Source organism: Apiospora kogelbergensis (assembly GCF_038363985.1).
Source record: "Apiospora kogelbergensis strain CBS 113332 chromosome Unknown utg000005l_segment0_segment0, whole genome shotgun sequence".
In the NCBI taxonomy this organism is placed as follows: domain Eukaryota; kingdom Fungi; phylum Ascomycota; class Sordariomycetes; order Amphisphaeriales; family Apiosporaceae; genus Apiospora; species Apiospora kogelbergensis.
Genome location: NW_027117422.1, coordinates 329,493 through 350,284, shown reverse-complemented (window position 1 = coordinate 350,284; position 20,792 = coordinate 329,493). Strand labels below are relative to the sequence as shown.

The window sequence follows — 20,792 nt, the reverse complement described above, 5'->3', positions numbered from 1 at the left end:
AGAAGATGAGGTGCGTGGTTATATCAGTAGACTTTTACATGATACGACAGCCAAGAGTGTGGAACTGGGAGCTTGTAGACCATAGTCATGTGTACTACGCCATGAAGAGAAGTTGCAAAATGACCTATAATACTCAAAGCTTTCAGTTAAACAATCTACCTTTCCTACGAGGGCAACTACGACTAACCATTAAGGGAACACCTGCTGGATAAGCCCCCTTATCCACACCCATAGCTCGTCATGGATGGAGGAACACAGGAGGCTTGGTCTCTAGATTGCCTACCCGCGTGTTGGTGCCTGACGCCCTGTTGTCGATTGTGTATAATATGTTTTTGATCGTGACGTCTATATCGCTCTTGAATCCATCCTTGAGCTTGTCGAACGTAGCCGAAAAGTTGTCGACCTTAGATTCTATTCGGTCTTGTATAATTCGTCTGAGAACTGTTGTGTGGCTTAACATTCGCTATTTCGTTTCCTCGGATAATCGTCGCTCTATTATTGCGACCTCTTCGTGGACGATTGTGCGGATTGGGTCTTCTGTCGCTCTAGGATTTGCGCTCGTCACCGATATGGCTGGGGTTGGCTTCGTTGCGCTTGGTTTCTCTCGCTTTGCCTCCTGGTGTCCTTGTCCGGTCCGAGAGTTGATGACGATCTTGTCCCTCGCGGTTTTCTCGGTCTGTTGGGTATTACACAAGAGACATTATTTATTGGCCACTGCATCAGAGGCCGGGGAGCTCTACAGAATGTTGTTCACAGCATGAAGGCAAAGCTGCTGACCACTTTTGCGGCGTGCTCGAGATTGGACTCCAGGCCAGTGACTTGGCTATCTTTACCAACAGCGTAAGCCCAGACTATTCACCACATGTCTTCAGGAAGTCAAAGGACCAGGAGCTGTTCATATATTCTTCAATTCCGTGGATATGTCAAATAGCGTTTGTACAAGAAATCGGATAGAAAAAGATCCAACATAGATCAGACGTCATGAGAAATACCAATACTCAGTTGGTACCAGAAGATCCTGAGAAAGCGTGACGTCCGTATCGCGCCATTAAACATTAACTCCCAGTGACATCGCTGTATTCCCAATTCCCTAAATCCAAGCCCATATCCAAGGGAATACCCATACCCAATCATTGTCACGTCCCGTGTCGCTGTTGCTCCAGCAGCTCCCTCGCCGCCTCCTCCCCAAAGATCTCCCGCACATCCCGGACGTGCTGCTTCGCCAGCTTCGCGGGCCGGAAGTTCTCGAACGCGAGGTTCCAGATCTGCTGCGCCTCCTCGGCCGTGGTGTTGGTGGCGCTCACGACGCCGACGTGCTGCGCCAGCATGGGGTACGCGCTCAGCCGCGAGAGCCCGTGGTCCCAGGCGAAGTCCTTGCTGAGCATGTCGCCGCGGCCGCCCTGCTTGTCGCGCGAGCGCCGCATGAAGAAGGTCGACAGCTTGGGCGCGTGCGCGCGGTTGTAGACGAGCGCCTGGTTGCAGCAGCCGAACCACTCCTCGCGCACGCCCGCCAGCTGCGGCACCAGCGACGCCTTGCCCGACGCGAAGAACAGCCACACGCACAGCGGCGTCGCGATCCCGCACACGACCAGCAGCGTCCAGCCGTCGAGGTGGCGCGCCGCGGCGCGCGGCAGGCACCAGCGCCGCCCCGCCACCAGCAGCGCCAGCAGCGGCACCGCGACGGCCGCCGAGATGACGTGCGCGTTGTTGTCGCGGAACCCCGTGCCCCCCGCCCACCCGACGCTGCGGTCCTGGTTGAACAGCCGCAGGTAGATCCAGTCGTTGGCCTGGCCCGGCGCCGGCACGCCCTTGGTCGGGTCCTTGCGCCGCGGGTCCCGCATCATCTCCTCGACGCCGCGCAGGTGCGCGAGCGTGCGCGCGACCCAGCCGTCGGCGAGCACGATGTCGTCCTCGAAGACGGCGATGTACGACGCGTTGGTCGTCTCGACGCAGCGGTCGAGGGCGTAGCCGTAATCGTACAGGCTTTTCCTCTCGAGGGCGTGCTTGTTGGCGCGGTCGGACGCGAGCATCTCGAGCACGTCGAGGCGCTGGTCCTTGACCAGCTCGGGCAGCGTGTCGTCGTACGTGTAGACGTCGTCGAGGACGCCTGCGTCGCGGGCGGCGAGGCGGTCGCGGAACGTGCGGAAACTGTCGTGGGCGGCCGCGGCGTCGGGCACGTCGGCGAAGAAGACCTTCAGGTGCAGGGCGGCCCGCTCGGCGCGCGACAGCTTGGCGAGGGCGGACCCCACGGCGGCGTCGACGTACTCGCGGCGCCCCGCCACCGACATGTTGCGACCCACGGTGATGAAGGTCGCGCAGATGCTGGGGTCGTCTCCCGCCTTGCCGCCAAGCTGTGGGGTGTCGGATCGGGCGGCAGCTGCATGGTCGAGAAAGGTCAGGGCCTCGGCCTCGCGGGTCTGGGAGTAGAAGCGGTCGTAGCCGTGCTCGGTCGAGAAGAAGATGGACAGCGGGTCCCGGTAGAAGAAGCGGAAGCCGTAGAGGGTGTAGAGCGACACGAAGACGAAGAGGACGAGGGCGGCGCGGATGCCGGGCTTGGTGAGGGCGTGTTCGATGCCTGACGTCAGTTGGGTGGATTTGGCAAAGGCGCCAAGATGGCGTGAGCGAAGGATCATGGCAGCTTTCGTGGGGTCTCTATCACGACGACGGTTGCATTGTGCGGATGCAGAAATCAGTCCCTTCGCCGTGGAGAATCAACAATTGAGCAAGCCTCCAAAAATAAGTGAAGATTGAAACAAACCAGAGTCCGTTCTAAGAGGGGGGATGTTTGGTTTTGGGAATGGCAAATACGCGGCCTTCCCCTCTGCTCGGCTTGCATGGGAACTAACCTACTAGCAGCAGAAGGATCGGGCGTCGAAGGGTTGTCAGCGCTTTTGAGTCAAATTTCCCTCCTGCTCCCTTTGCATACACGATCGCAGGGGGCAGTGCACTGCTAGCTAAGGGGCAAGGGGATACGGCCAGTAATACGGCGCCGATGGCGACGGGTAGATAGGGACGGCTTATCAGTCGACGGTGGTTCATTCATCCAAACACACACCTTGAGTCCTACAGACTCTGCAGACTGGGACCTGTCAGATCTCAATCCCCCCAGCAATTGACTTTAACGGATTCCAGCTGCTTCTGCGTAATGCATGGCAGATGCATGGGACATCAATACGACATTTCCACTGAATCGTCCCACACTTTCTCTCTAGAAGCAATTGAGATGTGCATTCACTATCTAGCAAGTTTAAATCAACCCGCTCATTCATGTGTTGGCATCTCAAAAAAAAAGAATGAAGTCGATATCCTAGGACCACAGCTAATTCTTTCCTCCTCCTCCCCCATAGCAAAAATGTGACGTATCAACTCATCTAGCTCAAAAATGCAAACTCCACTTCAAGATCCTCTTCCGAACTCCGTAGTTATGAGTCGTCCACTGGTCATCATTCCGTCCGTCAGTATTTGCGAGCCGCACGTCGCTTCTGCCGAGCAAACCACTAGTTTTCATCGGAATCCAATTCGTCCTCTGAGTCGCCCTCGTCGTCTTCGTCGTCATCCTCCTCGTCCTCCTCGCCCTCTCGCGCCTCGAGGCCGTATGCCTCGTAGTAGTCCGAGAGCTGCTTGGTCTGCGTCTTGTAGCCCATGGCACTGAACTCGCTCTCTTGGTTCTCCACCATGATGGGAGCGCAAGTGACGATGACATTGCTCGTCGCCGGGTTGAAACAGGGCAGAATGAATTGCTTGAGGGCGTCCCTGATCTGACTCTCGGTGACGTTGCGAATCTTGGCCAGTAGCTTCTGGTTGAAGTCGGGCTCAAGTCCACGCACAACTCCCACAACAAAGTTCTGCGCCGCAGCTGCCCATAATGTCGCCTGCTCATCGGCCTGGAGCGAGATGATTTGGCTAATGGCCCCCTCAATCATGGGCTTCTCAAAAGGCACCGCCCCATCCGCTAGAGCCGAGATGGCGTCCTTGGCCGCAGTAATGGCCTTGGCAGCGTTGGGTGAGCGGTAAGTCTTGAAATGGATGTAACCACCATCAACCTCCTTGGCGATGAAAACGCCGTAAGCAAGACCGTTGCCTCTCACGGCATTCCAAAGTGGGCCCTCCACTGTCTCGAGATATTGAATAGCCACTAAGAGAGCGGGGACGGCAGGGTCTGACCACGATGTCAACCCACGAGCCGTACTGACGGAGAAGGACGAGTCAATCGATGTCATTGGCAGCAGCACTGCACCGACAGATCCCGGCTGCTTGCCCTCGTCGTTAAGAAGGCTGTACGGCTTGACGATCGGGGTGTTGGTGAGTGGTGCTGGCTCAAGCATCTGAGTCAACCTGTCCCAAGCCTTGACAGGCTGAGGGAGCTTTCCGTTCACAATGTCGGCAGTGACCAGGGCGCGGATGTTGGCAAATGTGAAGAGCGACTTGCGCAGGGCTTCGAACCAAGAGACGACGGTATCAGGCTCATGTTCGAGGAGCTTCTTAAGTCGACGCAAGTAGACGGCCTTGACGAGAGCTCGCTTGGATACCAGAAGAGATGTTGGCTCGTTATGGATTGCCATCTCGACCTCGCTAGCCATGGCTCTACCATCACGCTTCTCGTAGGGGATATCGGCCAGTTGCTTGCTGATGGTGGCCCGGAGTCGGGTAACGTCAAAGACGCTGTCGAACATCAGCGTCTTCAACCAGTCAATCGCTTTGTTGTAGTTCTCCGGCTCGATCTGCATCTTGATGACAACGCCTTCTGTGTCGCCGTAACGGGAGGCAACCTCAATCGAGTAGTCGACCGTGTCCTTCTCCAGTTCCATGACAACCTCCTCGAACTCCACGCGCTTTCCATCGCGGAGAATAGGCGTGTTAAAGAAGTAATCATTGAACAAGCTCACAAGAGGCTTGTACTTGACTGGTATGTCGGTTGTGCCCAAATGCAAAACAACTTGCACGAAGTTGGTTGGCACGCTCTCGAATTGGATAAACAACTGCGATCCAGGCTCGGCCTCGTCAATGGCTTTCTGGGCAGCGTTGTCCTTCTCTCCCACTTTGCGGGCCAGCCCGGACCGTGCCGTCAAGGATTGAATGAAAGGGATGGACTCGGCCGGCGGGATAGGCCATTGCTGCAAGACGGAATCGGGAATATCGACATCATTCTTCTTCTTGGCTTCCTCCACCAGGCGTTTCTTCTCGGCAAGGCCATCGGCCCCGAGTTCTTCTTTGCGCTTCTGGATTCTTGCAGTTTCATCTTCCTTAAGCTTGTCGGCAAGCTTCTGGGACGGCTTGCCCAAGACCGAAATATGAGGTGCATCCACCATCCACTTCTTCATGAACGCCCGCCATTGCTCATCACTCCAGGCTTCAATGACATCGTGCTCTTGCAATGTCTTCATCTCCTCCAAGGTCGAGCCATTCCTATTTCCGAAGAGGTAATCCTGGATGATGTTGTCGGAATAGAAGTCTTCGCGGCTCTCGGCGTAATACCGGATTTGCCGCTGCGAGCGCAAGATGCACTCCTTCATGTAGGTCATATCCAAGGGCTTGGACGCGGTTTCCTCAAGTAGTGAATGCAGGCGCTTCTCGACAAACTCCAGCTTCTCGGTTGAGACGCCTGTCGGCTGGAACCAGATAATACTATTAGGACGGTTGTCGATGTAGTAGCTGATGGAACTGGCCAGTTCCTCCCTTTCGACCATGATGTTCTCTAGCACGGAGACTGAGGAGCCGCAGAGATACGTCAACAGGCACTCGAGGGCAGTCGCAGAAATTGAGTCGTGGAAAGGTGGACCGAAGAATGCGATGACGCAGTCACCTGACGACTCATCCTCCTCGGGGAACTCAACAGTCTCGACGACAGTTTCCTTGATGGGAGGGGGCTGCTCGGAATCCACCCAAGGGCGCTTGAACGGCTCGCTGGGAGGCGAAAGGTCGTCCTCGATAGTCGTCTCGAATGTGTCGAGGGTCTTTAGAAGGTCGGCGTGGTCGACCTGGCCGATGATCAGAAGACATAAGTTCTTCGATGTGTACATTTCCCGGTGAAACTCTCTGATTCGCTCCGGGGTGAGCACCCGCAATGGGTCCATCATACCGCCAGTCTCGTAACGGAAGCCCACGCCAGGAGGGTACAGCAAAGCACGTGTCTTCTTGTTCATCAGCTCCCCGCTGGTGTTCTGGAGGGCCTGCATTTCCGAATAGACCACACCCGCATCGTTTCCTTCGCCGTCTATGTGGTGAACCTCTGTTAGGCAAGCTTCGTCTCTGAGAGTTGGCTTAAGCAGATGCTCAAGGTAGACAGGCAGTGTCTGAGCAAACCCTGCCCAACCAGCTGTCTCCAGGGTATAAGCTGTGTGATCAATCGCGGTCCACGCGTTAGTGTAACCATAAGCTCTTGATGCCAGCTTATCCAGCAAGCCCTTGTATGCGTAGGTCTTTGATCCCGTGAACACGAGATGTTCCAGGGTGTGAGGGGCTCCGGAATCGTCGAAGATTTCAGTCGCAAGGGTGAAGTAGCCGTAGACCTTAGGACCAATGCGGTCAACGACTACGACACGCATTCCGCTCCTCTCCGACTCGTACTGGGTGATGGTAGTGGACTTTGCATATTCAAGTCCGAAGCTTTGTAGCTTCTTGAAACGTGGTGAGGTCATCTTAGTACGAATGTAGCGTGTAGTGAAATCCAGGGATTGCCTATGGTGAGATCAGTTTATGATGGTAAGGTAATAAAATTTCCAGGGTTGAAATCAAGGGTTATGTGTAGGTTTGGTACGGTGAGGTTACAATAAACAGCTCCAAGCGAGGTGATATGAAAGAAAGTGAAACAGTTCTGATGCCGACGATGACAAGGCACCTATCCGCCTCATTGAGGCTCGCACTCAAGATTGCAATGAGAGTACACTGAAACAGTGAGGGTTGGCCGGCTTCTTATTGAAGTGAATGCACAGGAGACTTCAGCGACCGCCTTGCATACCAAGTGTGAATGGGATACCGGTGCAGAGCCACACCCAGAACAGCGACGAGAATACCGAGTAGGAGTGCTCTGGAATATTGCAATGGTGCCGTGGTCATCCTGCGATCATCGCTGCCCTGGAGGAAACCACCTCGTGCAGCAATGCCTAGGAGGGACGGGATGGCACGGAAACGACGCGACCAAAGCTTGAGGTATCCAATCGCCAGAGGTTTTGTGCGACGGTGTGTGGATCGGCGGGAGAAGGAGGTGACGTTTGCTTGGCTTGTGATAAGGGACGACTTACCAGCAGTAGCGTGGGCGCACAGCAGAAGGCCAACGAAGCCGTGATGCTGGTGCGAGGGGCCTGATCAGAGGGAAATAAATTTTCGTAAGATCAGATCCGGTGCACGTATGGTTTGCGATGAGCCTCAGTTCGTCCGAAGCAAGCGTGTGGCCTCCAGAAAGTTTGTCAAAGAGGCATAGATTGGTCGAAGCAGACAGCGAGCGGTGTGATCCTCCTGGGCAGGATAGAGAGCGATTGTGGCGCTTTTTCACCAAACGAACTAGGACTGGGAAGGGAATGTCGCGGCACCAATTTTCCACACGCAAAGACACTGGAATGAGTGCTGAAGCTGATGTGATGGGGTGGATTGTGCTGTATCGGCACCAACGATATAACCTGGTCTGGTCAGCTTGGGTTGTCGGGTCTTTCTTTGAAGAGCTCTCTCGTCTTTCCCACCTTCTTCCCCTCCCCCGCACTGCTGCGATCGCCATTGGAAACTGCCGATAAGCGTCCGATAAGCACTAGCCAGCTCTCGTTGACGCTAGTAAGCGCTAAGCGATCGGATAAATGGTGGGCTGCTGGGTGGCCTGTTTGGCTGTACAGGGGCCTGTCACGCCTGGAGCTCGTCTGCTGCCAGCGGTTTAGGCGCCAAAACCACGGCGCGCAGTTCAAGCTCACTCCGTCATAATCGCTGAGCTGTTGAGTTGGCACCAAGCACGAGCAGCCACAGTTGCAATTGCGCCCATCACCTCAACCAGACTATAACTCGTCCCGCGAATTGCGACCCAACGTCACTTATAGGGCCCTCCTCGGCGAAGAAGAAGAGAACACATATTTCGGGTCCTGCTAGGCGGACTGCACATCATCTCATTGCACAACAGCTAGCGACTGCGCCCTCGGCTCCCGCGCCCAGACCGATCGTATGCATCAACATGGCGACAGCTAACCCTGCCCTCGTCGGCCAAGCTCTGGTCGACTTCGCATTGCATGGAAATTTCCCGGAGGACGCCATCTCGTCCAAAAGGGTCGACCAACAGGACTTCGGGCCTGCTTTGGCGGCTCTTGCGGTTGCGAAGTCCAAGCTAGAGGTTCGTCATCCTGCGCGCGCGAACCCACGACTGCAGCGAAGCTAGACTGACAATGGGCTGTTGCCGCAGGCCGAGGTACACACGATCAACGAAGAAACCGCCCCCGACGTCCAATCATGGGTCGCCAATGCGAAGACGGTCGAAGACGACATCAACCGATCCCGGGCGCTCGCGAACGAGATTGTGCGACGAGCAGAGGCGCCAGAGGTGTCGGGGCAGACCATCAGGGAAACCGAAGAGAAGGCCGACTTCCTCCAACGTGAAGTCGTCTACAACCAACAAGTGCGCGAGGCTTTGGCCAGTATAAAACATGTCAATGGGGTGCTGGACCAGGTCGAGCAAGCTCGGAACGAGCGACGAGTCCTGGATTCTTTACATCTTCTCGAAAGTAAGGACATTGCACCATGAGCGCATCCGAGGATGGCTTTGGCTGACTAGTGAGCAGAGTCTTGGACCGCATTGGATGCAGTACGCGTGGGCAAATCATGTCGGGTCATGAAGATCCTGGACATGCGCGCCTTTGAACTCAAGTCGGCAGTTCACGAAGTCTTTGAACATGTCTGGAATGCTCTTGTGACGGTCGATGTCGACGCACATAGAGTTGAGGTTCACCAAAGCAGGGAAGGTGAGCATGCCACTTATCTGGAGATCCCATGTCTGCGCTAACACAGAGCAGATGAGCAAATGACTCTTTCCGAGGCTTTCATTGGTCTGCAGGCGTATAAGGAAGTCCAGCAACGGATGGCTTTGTTTTGGCACAAGGTGGATGCAGCTGTTGTTGCCCCACGGACATCTGTTAACCACGGGAGCCTACCAGGCATTAGTTGCCAAGATGTAAGTCGGCGAGTCCATCAGAAGAGGCCACTACTAACAAAGTCTAGCACATTCTGTCTCTACAAGGAAATTCGGATCAAAGCATCTCATCTCTATTCTCTGACCTAGGCCTTGTGATGGGATACTTTGCAAATCTGCTGCCGGCGGAGCTACTACAAGCATTGTCGAATGTGATGATGCCTGTCCTGGTTCCCAGAATCATCAGCGCATGGCTAGATTCGGCAGTACCGGCTACATTGAAGGATATGGACCAGTTTCAAGAGGTAATAGCTTCTGTCAGGTCATTCTGCCAATCTTTGGAGGATCTCAAGTATAACGGGTTCGCCGAGTTGCAAGACTGGGTTGATAACGCACCTAGAGTCTGGTTGGCCAAATGCAGAGAGAGCGCCCTGGACTCGGTACGGAACAAGATGGGCAATGGCTTGGGATCTCCGAAAGCCGTTGAGCGTGTTGAGACTCAGACCGTATCGCGCTCTGAGGGGAAGGAACTCGCAGCCAACGGAGCTCCTGCTACGAATGACGAAGATGATTGGGGCGCATGGGATGATGAAGGAGACGGAAATGCGGCTGAGGCTCCTGCTACCGCACAGGAAACAAATGCGAGCCAGAGCGTGCCCAACATTACCGAGGACGATGCAGATGCGTGGGGCTGGGGCGAGGAAGAACCAGTAGAAGACAAGCCGGTAGAGCCGGCAGCCACGGACGCAAACGTGGACGATGACCCTGCTGACGCATGGGGTTGGGGAGACGACGAGACCGTCGATCCAGCACCGGCACCATCCCAACCCAAAGCCGTGGCATCTAACCCCAGCCAAAACTCGAAGAAGTGGGAAACGCGCGAGATGACACTCAAGGAGTCGTATCATATATCTTCGTTGCCCGAGCCCGTCCTTGATCTGATAACGGCGATCCTTGAGGACGGTGCATCGCTGGTCGGGTAAGTCTCTCGCCCTCAATTGATTTCCAGCCTTGACTAACTTTACTTTCCCAGATCCCAAAGCAGCCCTGTAGCACCCGCAGCCGCCGGTCTGTTTGGTTTGCCCACCCTGGTTCTGGCCATGTTCCGTGCCGTCGCCCCCTACTACTACTCGCTCGACACCAGCGGCGGAGGCAACATGTACCTATATAACGACGCGACGTATCTCGCCGAGCGGCTGGCGGACTTTGTCACGGCGTGGAAAGCCCGCGGCGACATAGAGCCGCGCGCCGTCACGATGCTGCGTCTCGACAACGAGATCAAGAGCCTGCGCTCCTTCGCGGCGCGCGCCTACGCCGCGGAGATGTCGACGCAGCGCACGATCCTGCGCGACCTGCTGGGCGGCGCGCAGAACCTGCTGCAGCAGGCGGCCGACGCGTCGGACCTGACGGCGCAGATCGAGGCGGCGACGGGGCGGGTCCGGGCCATGGCGGCGACGTGGTCCGACATCCTGTCGCGCTCGGCGTGGTGCCAGGCGGTCGGGTCGCTGGTGGACACGATCGCGGCCAAGCTGGTGGCCGACGTCATGGACCTCGCGGGCATCGGGCAGGACGAGGCGTACAACATCGCGAGCATGATCGCCACCGTCACGGAGCTGGACGACCTCTTCGTGCAGCCCGGCGCCGGCAAAGACGATGTCCCGGCGACGGCCCAGTACGCCGCGCACTGGCTGCGGCTCAAGTACCTGTCCGAGGTCCTGCAGAGCAACCTGCCCGACGTCAAGTTCCTCTGGCTCGAGAGCGACTTGAGCTTGTACTTCACCGTCGACGAGGTGGTGGAGCTGATCGGGCTCAGCTTTGTGGACAATGCGCGCACCAGGGACGTGGTTCGGGAGATCAAGGCTAGCCCGCATCCCAGGACGTAGAACGGACAAACACGGTCGGGTTGAGGATAGATAAATATACCATGCATAACATTTGAATTATTTTTTAACAGATGTCTTGGATATCGTGACTGGCGAGCAGTCTTTCGCAGCCCTACTGGATCGCATTCGACTAGGCCTCACTACTGGAGCTTCCTACTTCCGACGGCGGCATCACCACTACACCGGGGCAATAACCTAAAGTACTTATGCTCATTGATCACATGATTGCAACTGTCGCAGCTTCTCCAAATTACACGTTGACCCGCTGCCGAACTGATACATGCGCCGAGTGCCCGTTATGATGTCGAAGACGTTGCTTCCACCATCAACACCTACTGTCTAGACGAGAGACATTTCAATACGACTGACGAGGTGATGCCCTGAAATGCTTACTTTACCCCTTTGAGAAATATAGCTCCTTGTCAGGCTAAATGAAGAATTAATTAACTGACCGGACAAACTGATCAACTATTTACGCAAGGACAATAAAACGCATCGCCATCGCCCTCGATGGGGGACATGGGTCGTCCGCCATCTTTTGATACCTGAGCTCAACAGCTGTGAAACAAGATTACAGGAAAAAGATTGCCTGCCTGTTCTAATTAAGCTAAGAGGCGCATCTGTAGGACTGCAATCTCTTCTGAGAAAAAGGACGTGAATTGTCGGAACAGTTGAAAGAGGACAAATCCAGTTCGGTTGATTGCGAGTGCTGAGTTTGGATAATGGGAACTGATAATACAGGTTTCCTTCAATCAAAACCATTGGCCTGATGGTGTAGTGGAATCATGTTTGCTTTACATGCAGCAGCTTGCTATATGTAGAACGCAAAAGGTCGCGAGATCGAAACTCGCTCGGGTCATGATATCTTTTTGCCTCTGCACACAATCTTTCACTCAAAGATTTATTAATCTTTTCTTTGCTCCTAGCTAGCTAGCTAGTTCATCTATACTTTAATGTTATATATTTCCTGCTTGGCATGTGTGTGTGCCTGCCCGCCCAGCGCGAATCGCCTCGTATCGAATCGCTAGGGCCCTGGCGGGCAGGACCTACAGCGCTAGCCAGCCATCCCCCCCTCGCCTACCCTTCGTCGAGGTCCGTGTCGTTCACAATTATGTCAATCGGACTCTGTACGCTTTAGTTTAACGTGCTTAGATTGGCAAAATAGGAGATGTGTTATTTTTCTATAATATAAATCAATGTCGGTCAATTCACTCTTTACACCTTCCCCTTATACCGTAGGAAAGCTAATGAGTATAAGAATTTCCCTGTAAAGCCCGACCACTAAACACGCTGATTGGTAACAAAAACAAGTGCATTCCCGGGAAGGGAGAAGGCGCAAAAAGAGAGACGACCTGCTATGGACCTCTTGTATACATGATTCGGCTGGGGCTCGATCCCAGGACCTTCAGTGTGTTAGACTGACGTGATAACCAACTACACCACCAAACCAATGCTGAAGATCAATCCCGACTGGGACTGTTTGTTGAGAAAATTGGCGGTATGAGATCCTATATCGTGTTGTTGTGGGACATCGAGCAGAGTTTTTACTAGAGTTTGCTCGCACTAGCGGGCAGGCAGCTACGGATTAGGGGTTGGTGGGGGTGGGGTGTGGACCATGGCCGGCTTCTCCTTGAACTTAGGGGCGAGGTGCTTCGGTTGGTCACGGAGGACTTTGCTTGCTAGAGTGGCAGTGAGCAGTAATCAAGCATTTCTGTATTAAAAATTGCTGCCTAGGCCGTACGTCGTAGGGAAATGCGTTGGTAGATTGGCAGGGGCAAGTAAGAAAGCAGCTTGTATCTCCCAGCGCGATCGATTTTCAGGCTTGGGGCGTTTTATGCTCACGCTCGTGGGTACTACAGCAATGAGCGTTCTTCGTTCAAGCGACCTGGGTAGTTGACTCCTCTGAAATGGATAACCGACAATGGGAATAGCAAACACCGGAATCGCTGCTTGCGGGCTCGCGGTGATATTATAGCTGCGGACAACCGGTATTCCTCCTGCGGGAGCATCGGGATTAGCAAGTCTGCGGGGGGACGCTAATGTGAATCGCGACGGAAACATCAGATCGCATCGCATCATCTCATCTCCCGAGTCTGCGTAGTCAACTGTTTTGATCTCTGAAAATTGGGCACTGGGGGAACTCAAATGTTCGCATCCATTAGCCATCATTTATTTGTATTTAACGCCCAATGGCCATTTATGCCGCCAGACGCAGCGACCCGGCCGCCCTTGTGCTGGTCTTCCACCAGCTCCTGGATGGTATCCATGACCACGCCCATGGGATCCTGAGCCGACATCTCCGCCTGGATCTCCAACGCCCTGCGCTTGTACTTCGCATCGTGGAGGACGTCGTCGACGGCGTCCCCAGCTGGCGCACGGTGGGGTAGCTGGTCTGCAGGTTGAGCCCCACGCCGGCCCAACCGCCGCGGGCCGCCGTCTCCGGCTTGGCCTCGGTCGTGCCCGCCATGACGAGCGGCGTCCCGTGGATCAGGGCGCGCTGGAAGCTGCCGTAGCCGCCCGTCGTGACGAAGACGTCGCAGTAGGGCAGGATGTCGTCGTACGGGATGTACTCCTCCACGATGCAGTTCTCGGGGACGCGCGCGTCCGACGGCAGCGCCGCGTACTTGCGCCCCAGTGCGATGACGACGGTGATGTCTGTGCGCTCTTGGAACGCGGCCATGATGGGCAGCACCAGCTGGTCGAAGTCCATGGACGCGGTGCCCTGGCAGACGAAGACGATCTTCTTGGTCTTGTGCAGAACCACTCTGTTCCACCACGCCGGCCTCACCGGCTCTTTCTGCTGCCGCGTGGTGGGGTAGCCGCCGGCGAAGCGCAGCGTCTTGGGCGCGTCGCTCCGCGAATACTCCACGCTGGGGGTGCACATCTGCACGAACCGGTCGGGCAGGGTGTAGATTGCGTCCAGCAAGAAGGCTTCGGGCCTCTCGGCGCCCACGCTCATCAGCGCCTCTACATACGCGGCTTGCGCCGGAGCGAACACCTTTCTCTGAGCTTCGTTGGCCAGCTTGTTCTGCTTTCTGCTCTCCGGGGAGCTGTCTGGCGGCATGCCTGAACCGAATGGCGGATGGTCCACGCTGGTCAGCAGAATTGGATTGAGCCCAATCACTATGGACCCTTGAGGACGGATCCCTGGGGCTCCTAATATTGTTGGTAGGCCGCCGAAGTTCAAGGTCTCCGTCATGAGGATGACAGATCGATTAGGGTACTCGTCATTGAGCATCTTCAGGGCCTTCTGTATTGCCTCATGTTGCGAAGGAAGCGATTTGCAGAAAATGTGCACCAGGTCGTGGATGAAGCATTCCGGACCTTCCAGACGCCTTTTCCCTTCGGGCCCTGCAGGTACGGGGTGAGCTTTGGGGAAGCGAAAGCAGCATGTATGCAATGACTGGAGACCCACATTCTTGATCCAAGTCCCACGATGTGAGATCGCAGAAATCGCCGTATCCTTTCACCGCGACGAAGGAAGCTCCCAGCGCTTCGACTTCCCGTCGATAACCCGATCCGGACACGAAGCATACGTCATAGCCAGTGTCAACGAGATGTTTCGCAATGGCCAGCATGGGTATGATGTGGCCCGACACCGGCGTGCTGCACATCAGCACAATGGGCTTCTCCGTCGCTGGCGTGGCGGTCATGGTGGTTGGCGGTTGGAATTTGGTGGTTGCAGCAGCTGGCGAGAAGGAGCACGTGGCCAGCGAGGTGCGAAGCGACGAGAAGCGTCCTCCGGCCGCGCAGAAGAGGAGCTAGCCAGCCCAATATATGGATTGGAAAGAAACCGGGGGAGCTAAACCGGAGCCGCTAAGGGCCGACCTAGACTTGTTTGGCAGCAACATCTCGTATCCCCAGCCGTTTAGGCCGATCAGCCTTTGCCTGGCAGAGAACGGGGTTTCCGAGATCCATTTCGTTGCGAAAGGCGCCTTGCGCAGGGATTGAAAAGCACGAGCTGGTAGCGAATTGATTGTGCAACTTCATGCGTCATGGCCGCCATTTCAGGGAGTCTCTATTTTTAGATACCCAGCCCATCTACAGTATTCTGATAGCCAATTGTCTATAATGCAGGCTCGTTGTATTCCAATTGCCTGCTGACTTCGGTCCAGATAATTGACCGGCTCTTGGGGGTCTCCAGGGGACTTTTGGGGGGCATGGTGGGGTTTAAACCAGCTAATGGCCTTGTTACGTTTTCAGCGGCCCACCACCAAAACCGATCTTCAGAACATCCTCATTTTCGAAAGCGCTGTATTGGCTTTCCTGCCGCCGGCATAGCAGCTGCCTTGCCAAGCCATGCAGTTCCTATCGCTGGTTGGCCCAAAGCCACCGGATTACATGGTGTATAAGGTTTTTGTTTCTGCTGGGTTGACAGCTCGACATTGAACCAAAAACAAAAGAACAGAAAATCATTTTGATTAGGATCGTGCTCCCGGACTTAGTTCTCAACTCGGCCGAGACCAAGCGGCTCCAAACCCCCGTTCTTGTTTGTCCACGGAACTGAACGGCTCAAACTAATCCCTATGGGGACGTGGAGCAGCAGTGGTCTGTTTATGTCAGTATATCAAACGGTTGCTTCTCTTCGATCTTGCGCCAGGCTCAGGAGGTCGAGACATACGGAAAAGCATTCTCATATATGATGACTCCGGAGATAGCCACGTTATTACCTCAAATGGCGTACTTAAGCTTTTCAACTTTTACTGAGAAGAAAATGGTTATCTCCGGTACGGGGTAGGGCACTTATAAAAGAACGAAGGCAGCCGCAGCTTTTGCTCGGCTGAAATGTTCAAACCACCCATTCATTCATTACTTACACTCCAATACTTCCAGCAACATGGCTCAAGAACACTCAGCCTCCTCACCAGCACCTTCTACCATTGATGCCCCCACTGCATCGAGTTACGTGTTGATCCACGATGCAAAGATCAAGGACGATGCCGAGCTGAAGGAAATTAGCGAGAGATGCTTTCCTCTGTGGCGCGATCGGATTGACGTGCACTCTGTTCATGGCCGCCATGTCGCGCGCCCCGAACGACCAGAATACGCAACCGTCATGGGCTTTCGACCGAATCCCAGATGGACTTCGGTCCTAGTAAGTCTTCGAGACGACATGCATCGTCAAGGCATGACTACGCGTGATCTCCACGTAGGCTCTCCCGTGACCGACATCGTCTCAGGCATCCTGCATGCTCGACTATGCGACTCACAACCACCGATCCGTCAATCGACACCTAATCCGGCGTTATCCTTCCCACGCTTCTTTGAGGGCTATCAAAAATTTAGACACGTATCCGGAGATTCCGAGAAATGGGGTCCAAGATATCACCAACTTGGTGGCATGAGCATCTCACTGAGTGAAGCATTCAAGGAAATGCTCATCATTGACTATTGTGCCCCCGAAACTACATTAGGGCCACTAACTTTGCGGGTGACCCAAGACCGCCGTGAGATCAAGATGTTTGCGAAGTTCCTTGTCGAGTTTGCCAACCATTTCTGCCACTACTGGTCGGCCATGGACACGGACGAACGTGTAAGCTTCTGCCGGGACCTCGAACAATGTGTGCCTACAGACTATCCTATGCCTATAGACGGTGAGACAAGGATGGATCCATCTGACTTCGGTACAATGCTCTACTACATACACACCAATTACCGCGAACGCAGCTATACGAGTGTGATACCGGCACTCGTCGCCGAAACCCCCTGATGGGATCGGAGTCGCTCATTCGCAAACTATCCGTCGACTACCACGCCATCATACCGATTCTATTCAATCACGCCGAGGGCCTGGAATTACGGCAAAGCATCAAGGCTCTGGCGATTAAACACGATGTGTCCATCCACGTCCCTACTGATAAGCCATTGCTGCGGGCGGACTGGGATACTTTCGTCTCTTGAACCAGTGGGTTATCTGTCGTATGCCAGTTGTTACCCTGACCTCCAGGGGTTTCAACTTGGAATGCAGAACTTTATCCGGACAGCCAGAGGCGCTCCCTGCCCATGCCACCATTCCAGTAAGCGTTATGCTATCTAAATTGGATTTCGACGCCTTGCACCGAGATGACGTTCACTTTCACAGTGACTCTCAGCTACGGGATGTACGTTTTCAACAGTGTTCTCAGCAACCCTACGGGATGCCGGGTTTCCCTGTAATCAAATCAGCCTCCTCTTACCCCTCGCCATATACCACTTCACATTGAACCGACGAGGAAAAGAATAACGGTCTGATGATATTTCAAGCAAGATCCCGGGAAGAGCACTTTGCCTAGCCAGAAAAGCTTGGTATTCACAATTCGATTTTAAACATGATACCCCAGGACACCCACCTTAACCCAGATTGCGAGAAGGAGGAAGAGGCGTGTGATGCGTTAGTCCAACAAGAAAGTTTCGGATATTTGTAAATTGAACCCTTCGCTTCTCATGTCTTTTGCCAAGGAGAAAAGTATCTCTCGTGGGATGGAAAAACAGCTTTGGCTGTGAAGGATATAATTTTCAGGACCTGGGCTTGGATCGGTTACTCGTTCAGGGCCAAAGAAAAGATAGGGGCTGATGCATCGTACTTTATCTTGTAACCCTTTTTATAAATTCCAGTTATCTATCTCAGTGCTTTGTTACAGTATTAGACAACCGTGATTGTCCTGCTATTATCATTACCCTATAAATCCACCAAAGGCTCCTCTTTCACCTCCATGTACTGTTTCCTGCACAAACTCGTATACGCCCCACCCACCCGGAGCAGCTCGTCATGGCTCCCCCGTTCCACAATCCGCCCGTCCTTGATGACCAAGATGCAGTCGGCGTGCCGAATCGTCGAAAGCCTGTGCGCCACCACGAACGTCGTGCGCCCCCGCGTCAAGTTCCCGAGCGCCGCCTGCACCAGGGCCTCGGTCTCGGCGTCGATCATGCTGGTGGCCTCGTCGAGCAGCACGACGGGCGCGTCGCGCAGGATGGCGCGCGCGATGGCCAGCCGCTGCAGCTCGCCGCCCGACAGCTTGACGCCGCGCTCGCCGACGACGGTGGCGTAGCCCGCGGGCATGCGCGCGATCTTGTCGTGCAGCGCGGCGGCGCGGCAGGCGGCCTCGACGTCGGCGTCCGACGCGTCCAGCCGCGCGTACAGCAGGTTCTCGCGGATGCTGTAGTTGAACAGCACCGGGTCCTGCGGCACGAAGGCGAAGGCCGACCGCAGGCTCTCGAGCGTGACGGCGCTGATGTCCTGGCCGTCGATGCGGATCTGCCCCGCGCCGACGTCGAAGTAGCGGTACAGCAGCTTCAGCGTCGTCGACTTGCCGCCGCCCGTCTCGCCCACGAGCGCGATGGTCTGCCCGGGCTGGGCCGTGAAGGTCATGCCCTGGATCGTCGGCTTGCGCGGGTCGTAGGCGAAATCCACGTTGTCAAAGGTCACTTCGCCGTGCGTGACGACGAGCTGGGTCGCGTCTTCAGCGTCAACGACGCTGGGCTGGGTCGTCATTAGCTCCAGGAGGCGTTCCGAGTTGATCAGCATCTGGGTGATCTTGCGCACCGAGTACGTCACTTCGTACATGGGTATCTCGATGGTCAGCCAATAGGCTGCGAACGTGACGAATTTCCTCACAGGGGCGTAGCCCTGCGCCACTCGGTACGCGGCCAGTGTCGTGGCAGCTAGGTGGCCGGCGTTCATGGCAAATGACTGCGCGCCTCCGCCGAAACTCCAGGCGAGGTAGTACTTGATGGCGGCTCTGCGGTGGTCCGCGGCAGCCGTGGAATACCGCTCAGACTCCAGTTTCGTCCTGTTGAACTGCGAGACTGCGGCCCAGCAACTGATGGCCTCGTTCTGAATCCGGCTCTCGTTGATCATGGTGGTGTTGTAGTCCCGTAGCAGCCGGGCGGTCCAAACACTGACTTTGGCCCCAATCCATGCGTACGTTAAACACGTAATGAAGACGATGAGGGCCATGTAGATATCGAACAGGAAATAGACGTAGACCAGTGCCACGAGCAGGTCGGCGAAAACAGGTAGGACGTTAAAGCAGAGGAAGTCGAGGAGCTCCTGAAGCTCAGAACCCAGTTCGACGACTCGAATCAGCTCGCCCGAGCTTTTCTGGTTGTGATAGTCCATGGAAAGGTTCATGATGTGGCTGAAAGACGCAGTCATGATGCGCTGTCGGGTGTAGTGCATGATCGGTACCTTGATAATCTCCTGTACCATCGGAAGACCCGCCTGCGAATTCAGGGCGGCGAACAACATCCATAGCCCGATAGACCTCCATGGCATTTGTCCATTGCCCGCCCCGACCGCCAGCTCTTCGCTGAGCGCGCCCAGTTGCATCGGTACCAGAACCTGCAAAGCCCGCTCGGCTGCAATCGTGAGTACTGACACGACGAGAGACGCCTGGACCATGCGGTTATCGCTGGGCCATAAAATGGGAATGAAAATTTTGTAGGCCTTGAGATAGTTGAACCAACTGCCGGCTTCCTTCACGCGGCGGAGCTGTTGCTTCCGTAGGGCCCGTAGGTCCTCCACTTCGTCAGGACTGGTATCTTCGTCAAAGCCATAGGCATTTTCGTCATCAGATTCATCCGACTCTTCGTCACTCGCAAGTAAGGAGTCGCTTTCTTCCGTTTCGTTCTCCTCCTCGAGCATAATACGGCGCCGACTATCCGACCACGCGAAGTAGGCCCCGGTTGTTGCCGCGCAGAGAAGGAGTCCTATACGCAGGCTCTGTAACACCAGGTGGATCTTTGTGAACACACCGGAAGGTGCTGCCGAGACCAGATAACATACGAGCAAGGCGATTTCGGACCCCAAGGCGATCGCCCAGCTTCCAGCGTAGGTGTGCCAAAGCGGCTTCGCGTCGTCTGACAGGTTAAGAGCCAAAGCGCCCAGCACAACCAACATCAGGACGAGATATGCAACGAAGTCTTGTGGGAGATATGCTGACGGTTCGGTTAAGGTCTCTCGAGCAGCTGTGATACCCCCGGCAACAAATGTTAGTATCACCCCAGCAGAGATGGTAACAACTAAGCGCCACCTGCGCTTAGGTTGCTTGTCGGCCCCTGTTGGAGGAAGCATGATGCGACCGCCCTGGAAATGAGGAAGTAGAGGGCGGTGGCAACGGGTGCCAGGTAATGAAGCGCGACTTGTGCCCTTTGTAGGTGAATCATTGTGTAGGTCGCAATCGCTCTGCGACAGTCAATCCAGGATTGATTCTCTGGGGAATAAGCGCGGTCTTTATAAAGCAATCACCATTTACCACCGCCCCTCCAGAAACGCCACGCCTTTGAATACTTATACTAATAAAAACAGTCTTTTAAAATTCTGTTGTGGCTTCCGTAGCCCCTGACGGACCGAGACACGCCCCTTATGTAGCACAAATAAGTGGAACAAGTGGGATGAATAACAATCCACATGGCCGTCGTGTCCCGGGCCCGTGATATCCGACATGCCGATAGCGTCACTACCGTCCAAGCGCTCCCAGTTGCAAAAGTACTTCTGTTACGGGCAGCTCCCATCCGTGCTCCACAACGGCGAAACCGAACTCCCCCTCCCCCGATGGCCTCCATCGCAGCATCAATGTTGGTGGCGTTATCGATTCCAGCTATGTCTCCGAATCTCGATAGCCGCGAGCTCGCGAAGGATGCTTCGATATGGGATAGTACTATCTTGATCAGATTTGACGCCGCAGAGGGCACGCGCTATGCTAGGGGTTTTTCATGTAGATTCAGTGTATGTAGCACAAATCGACCTGAACGCCAACACTTGTAATTTGAGCTATGACAGACCGCGCGCTTAGATTTCACCCTCGTATAATTAATGAAATTGCTTTGAT

General features: G+C 55.0%; 6 protein-coding genes across 6 annotated transcripts; 2 read left to right on the top strand and 4 right to left on the bottom strand.

Annotated features, from left to right (window-relative positions):
* Positions 1-1,136: 1,136 nt before the first annotated feature.
* On the bottom strand, positions 1,137-2,633 carry PG998_006688 (uncharacterized protein; the record flags this gene model as incomplete). Its single annotated transcript, XM_066873504.1, has 1 exon — positions 1,137-2,633. The coding sequence occupies one exon, from the start codon at positions 2,631-2,633 to the stop codon at positions 1,137-1,139; it is 1,497 nt and encodes a 498-aa protein (XP_066729449.1).
* An 864-nt stretch (positions 2,634-3,497) lies between these two features.
* On the bottom strand, positions 3,498-6,638 carry PG998_006687 (zinc metalloprotease; the record flags this gene model as incomplete). The annotated part of the gene is made up of 1 exon (XM_066873503.1): positions 3,498-6,638. One exon carries the CDS (start codon positions 6,636-6,638, stop codon positions 3,498-3,500), a length of 3,141 nt encoding a protein of 1,046 aa, XP_066729448.1.
* A 1,514-nt stretch (positions 6,639-8,152) lies between these two features.
* On the top strand, positions 8,153-10,983 carry PG998_006686 (uncharacterized protein; the record flags this gene model as incomplete). Its single annotated transcript, XM_066873502.1, has 6 exons — positions 8,153-8,308; positions 8,354-8,696; positions 8,754-8,933; positions 8,985-9,142; positions 9,190-10,079; positions 10,134-10,983. 6 exons carry the CDS (start codon positions 8,153-8,155, stop codon positions 10,981-10,983), a joined length of 2,577 nt encoding a protein of 858 aa, XP_066729447.1.
* A 2,165-nt stretch (positions 10,984-13,148) lies between these two features.
* Positions 13,149-14,636, bottom strand: PG998_006685 (uncharacterized protein; the record flags this gene model as incomplete). The annotated part of the gene is given in 3 exon segments (XM_066873501.1): positions 13,149-13,370; positions 13,394-14,334; positions 14,345-14,636. The coding sequence occupies 3 exon segments, from the start codon at positions 14,634-14,636 to the stop codon at positions 13,149-13,151; spliced, it is 1,455 nt and encodes a 484-aa protein (XP_066729446.1).
* A 1,184-nt stretch (positions 14,637-15,820) lies between these two features.
* Positions 15,821-16,693, top strand: PG998_006684 (uncharacterized protein; the record flags this gene model as incomplete). The annotated part of the gene is made up of 1 exon (XM_066873500.1): positions 15,821-16,693. The coding sequence occupies one exon, from the start codon at positions 15,821-15,823 to the stop codon at positions 16,691-16,693; it is 873 nt and encodes a 290-aa protein (XP_066729445.1).
* A 948-nt stretch (positions 16,694-17,641) lies between these two features.
* PG998_006683 (heavy metal tolerance protein precursor) lies at positions 17,642-20,127 on the bottom strand (the record flags this gene model as incomplete). The annotated part of the gene is made up of 2 exons (XM_066873499.1): positions 17,642-19,899; positions 19,995-20,127. The coding sequence occupies 2 exons, from the start codon at positions 20,125-20,127 to the stop codon at positions 17,642-17,644; spliced, it is 2,391 nt and encodes a 796-aa protein (XP_066729444.1).
* Positions 20,128-20,792: the final 665 nt, after the last annotated feature.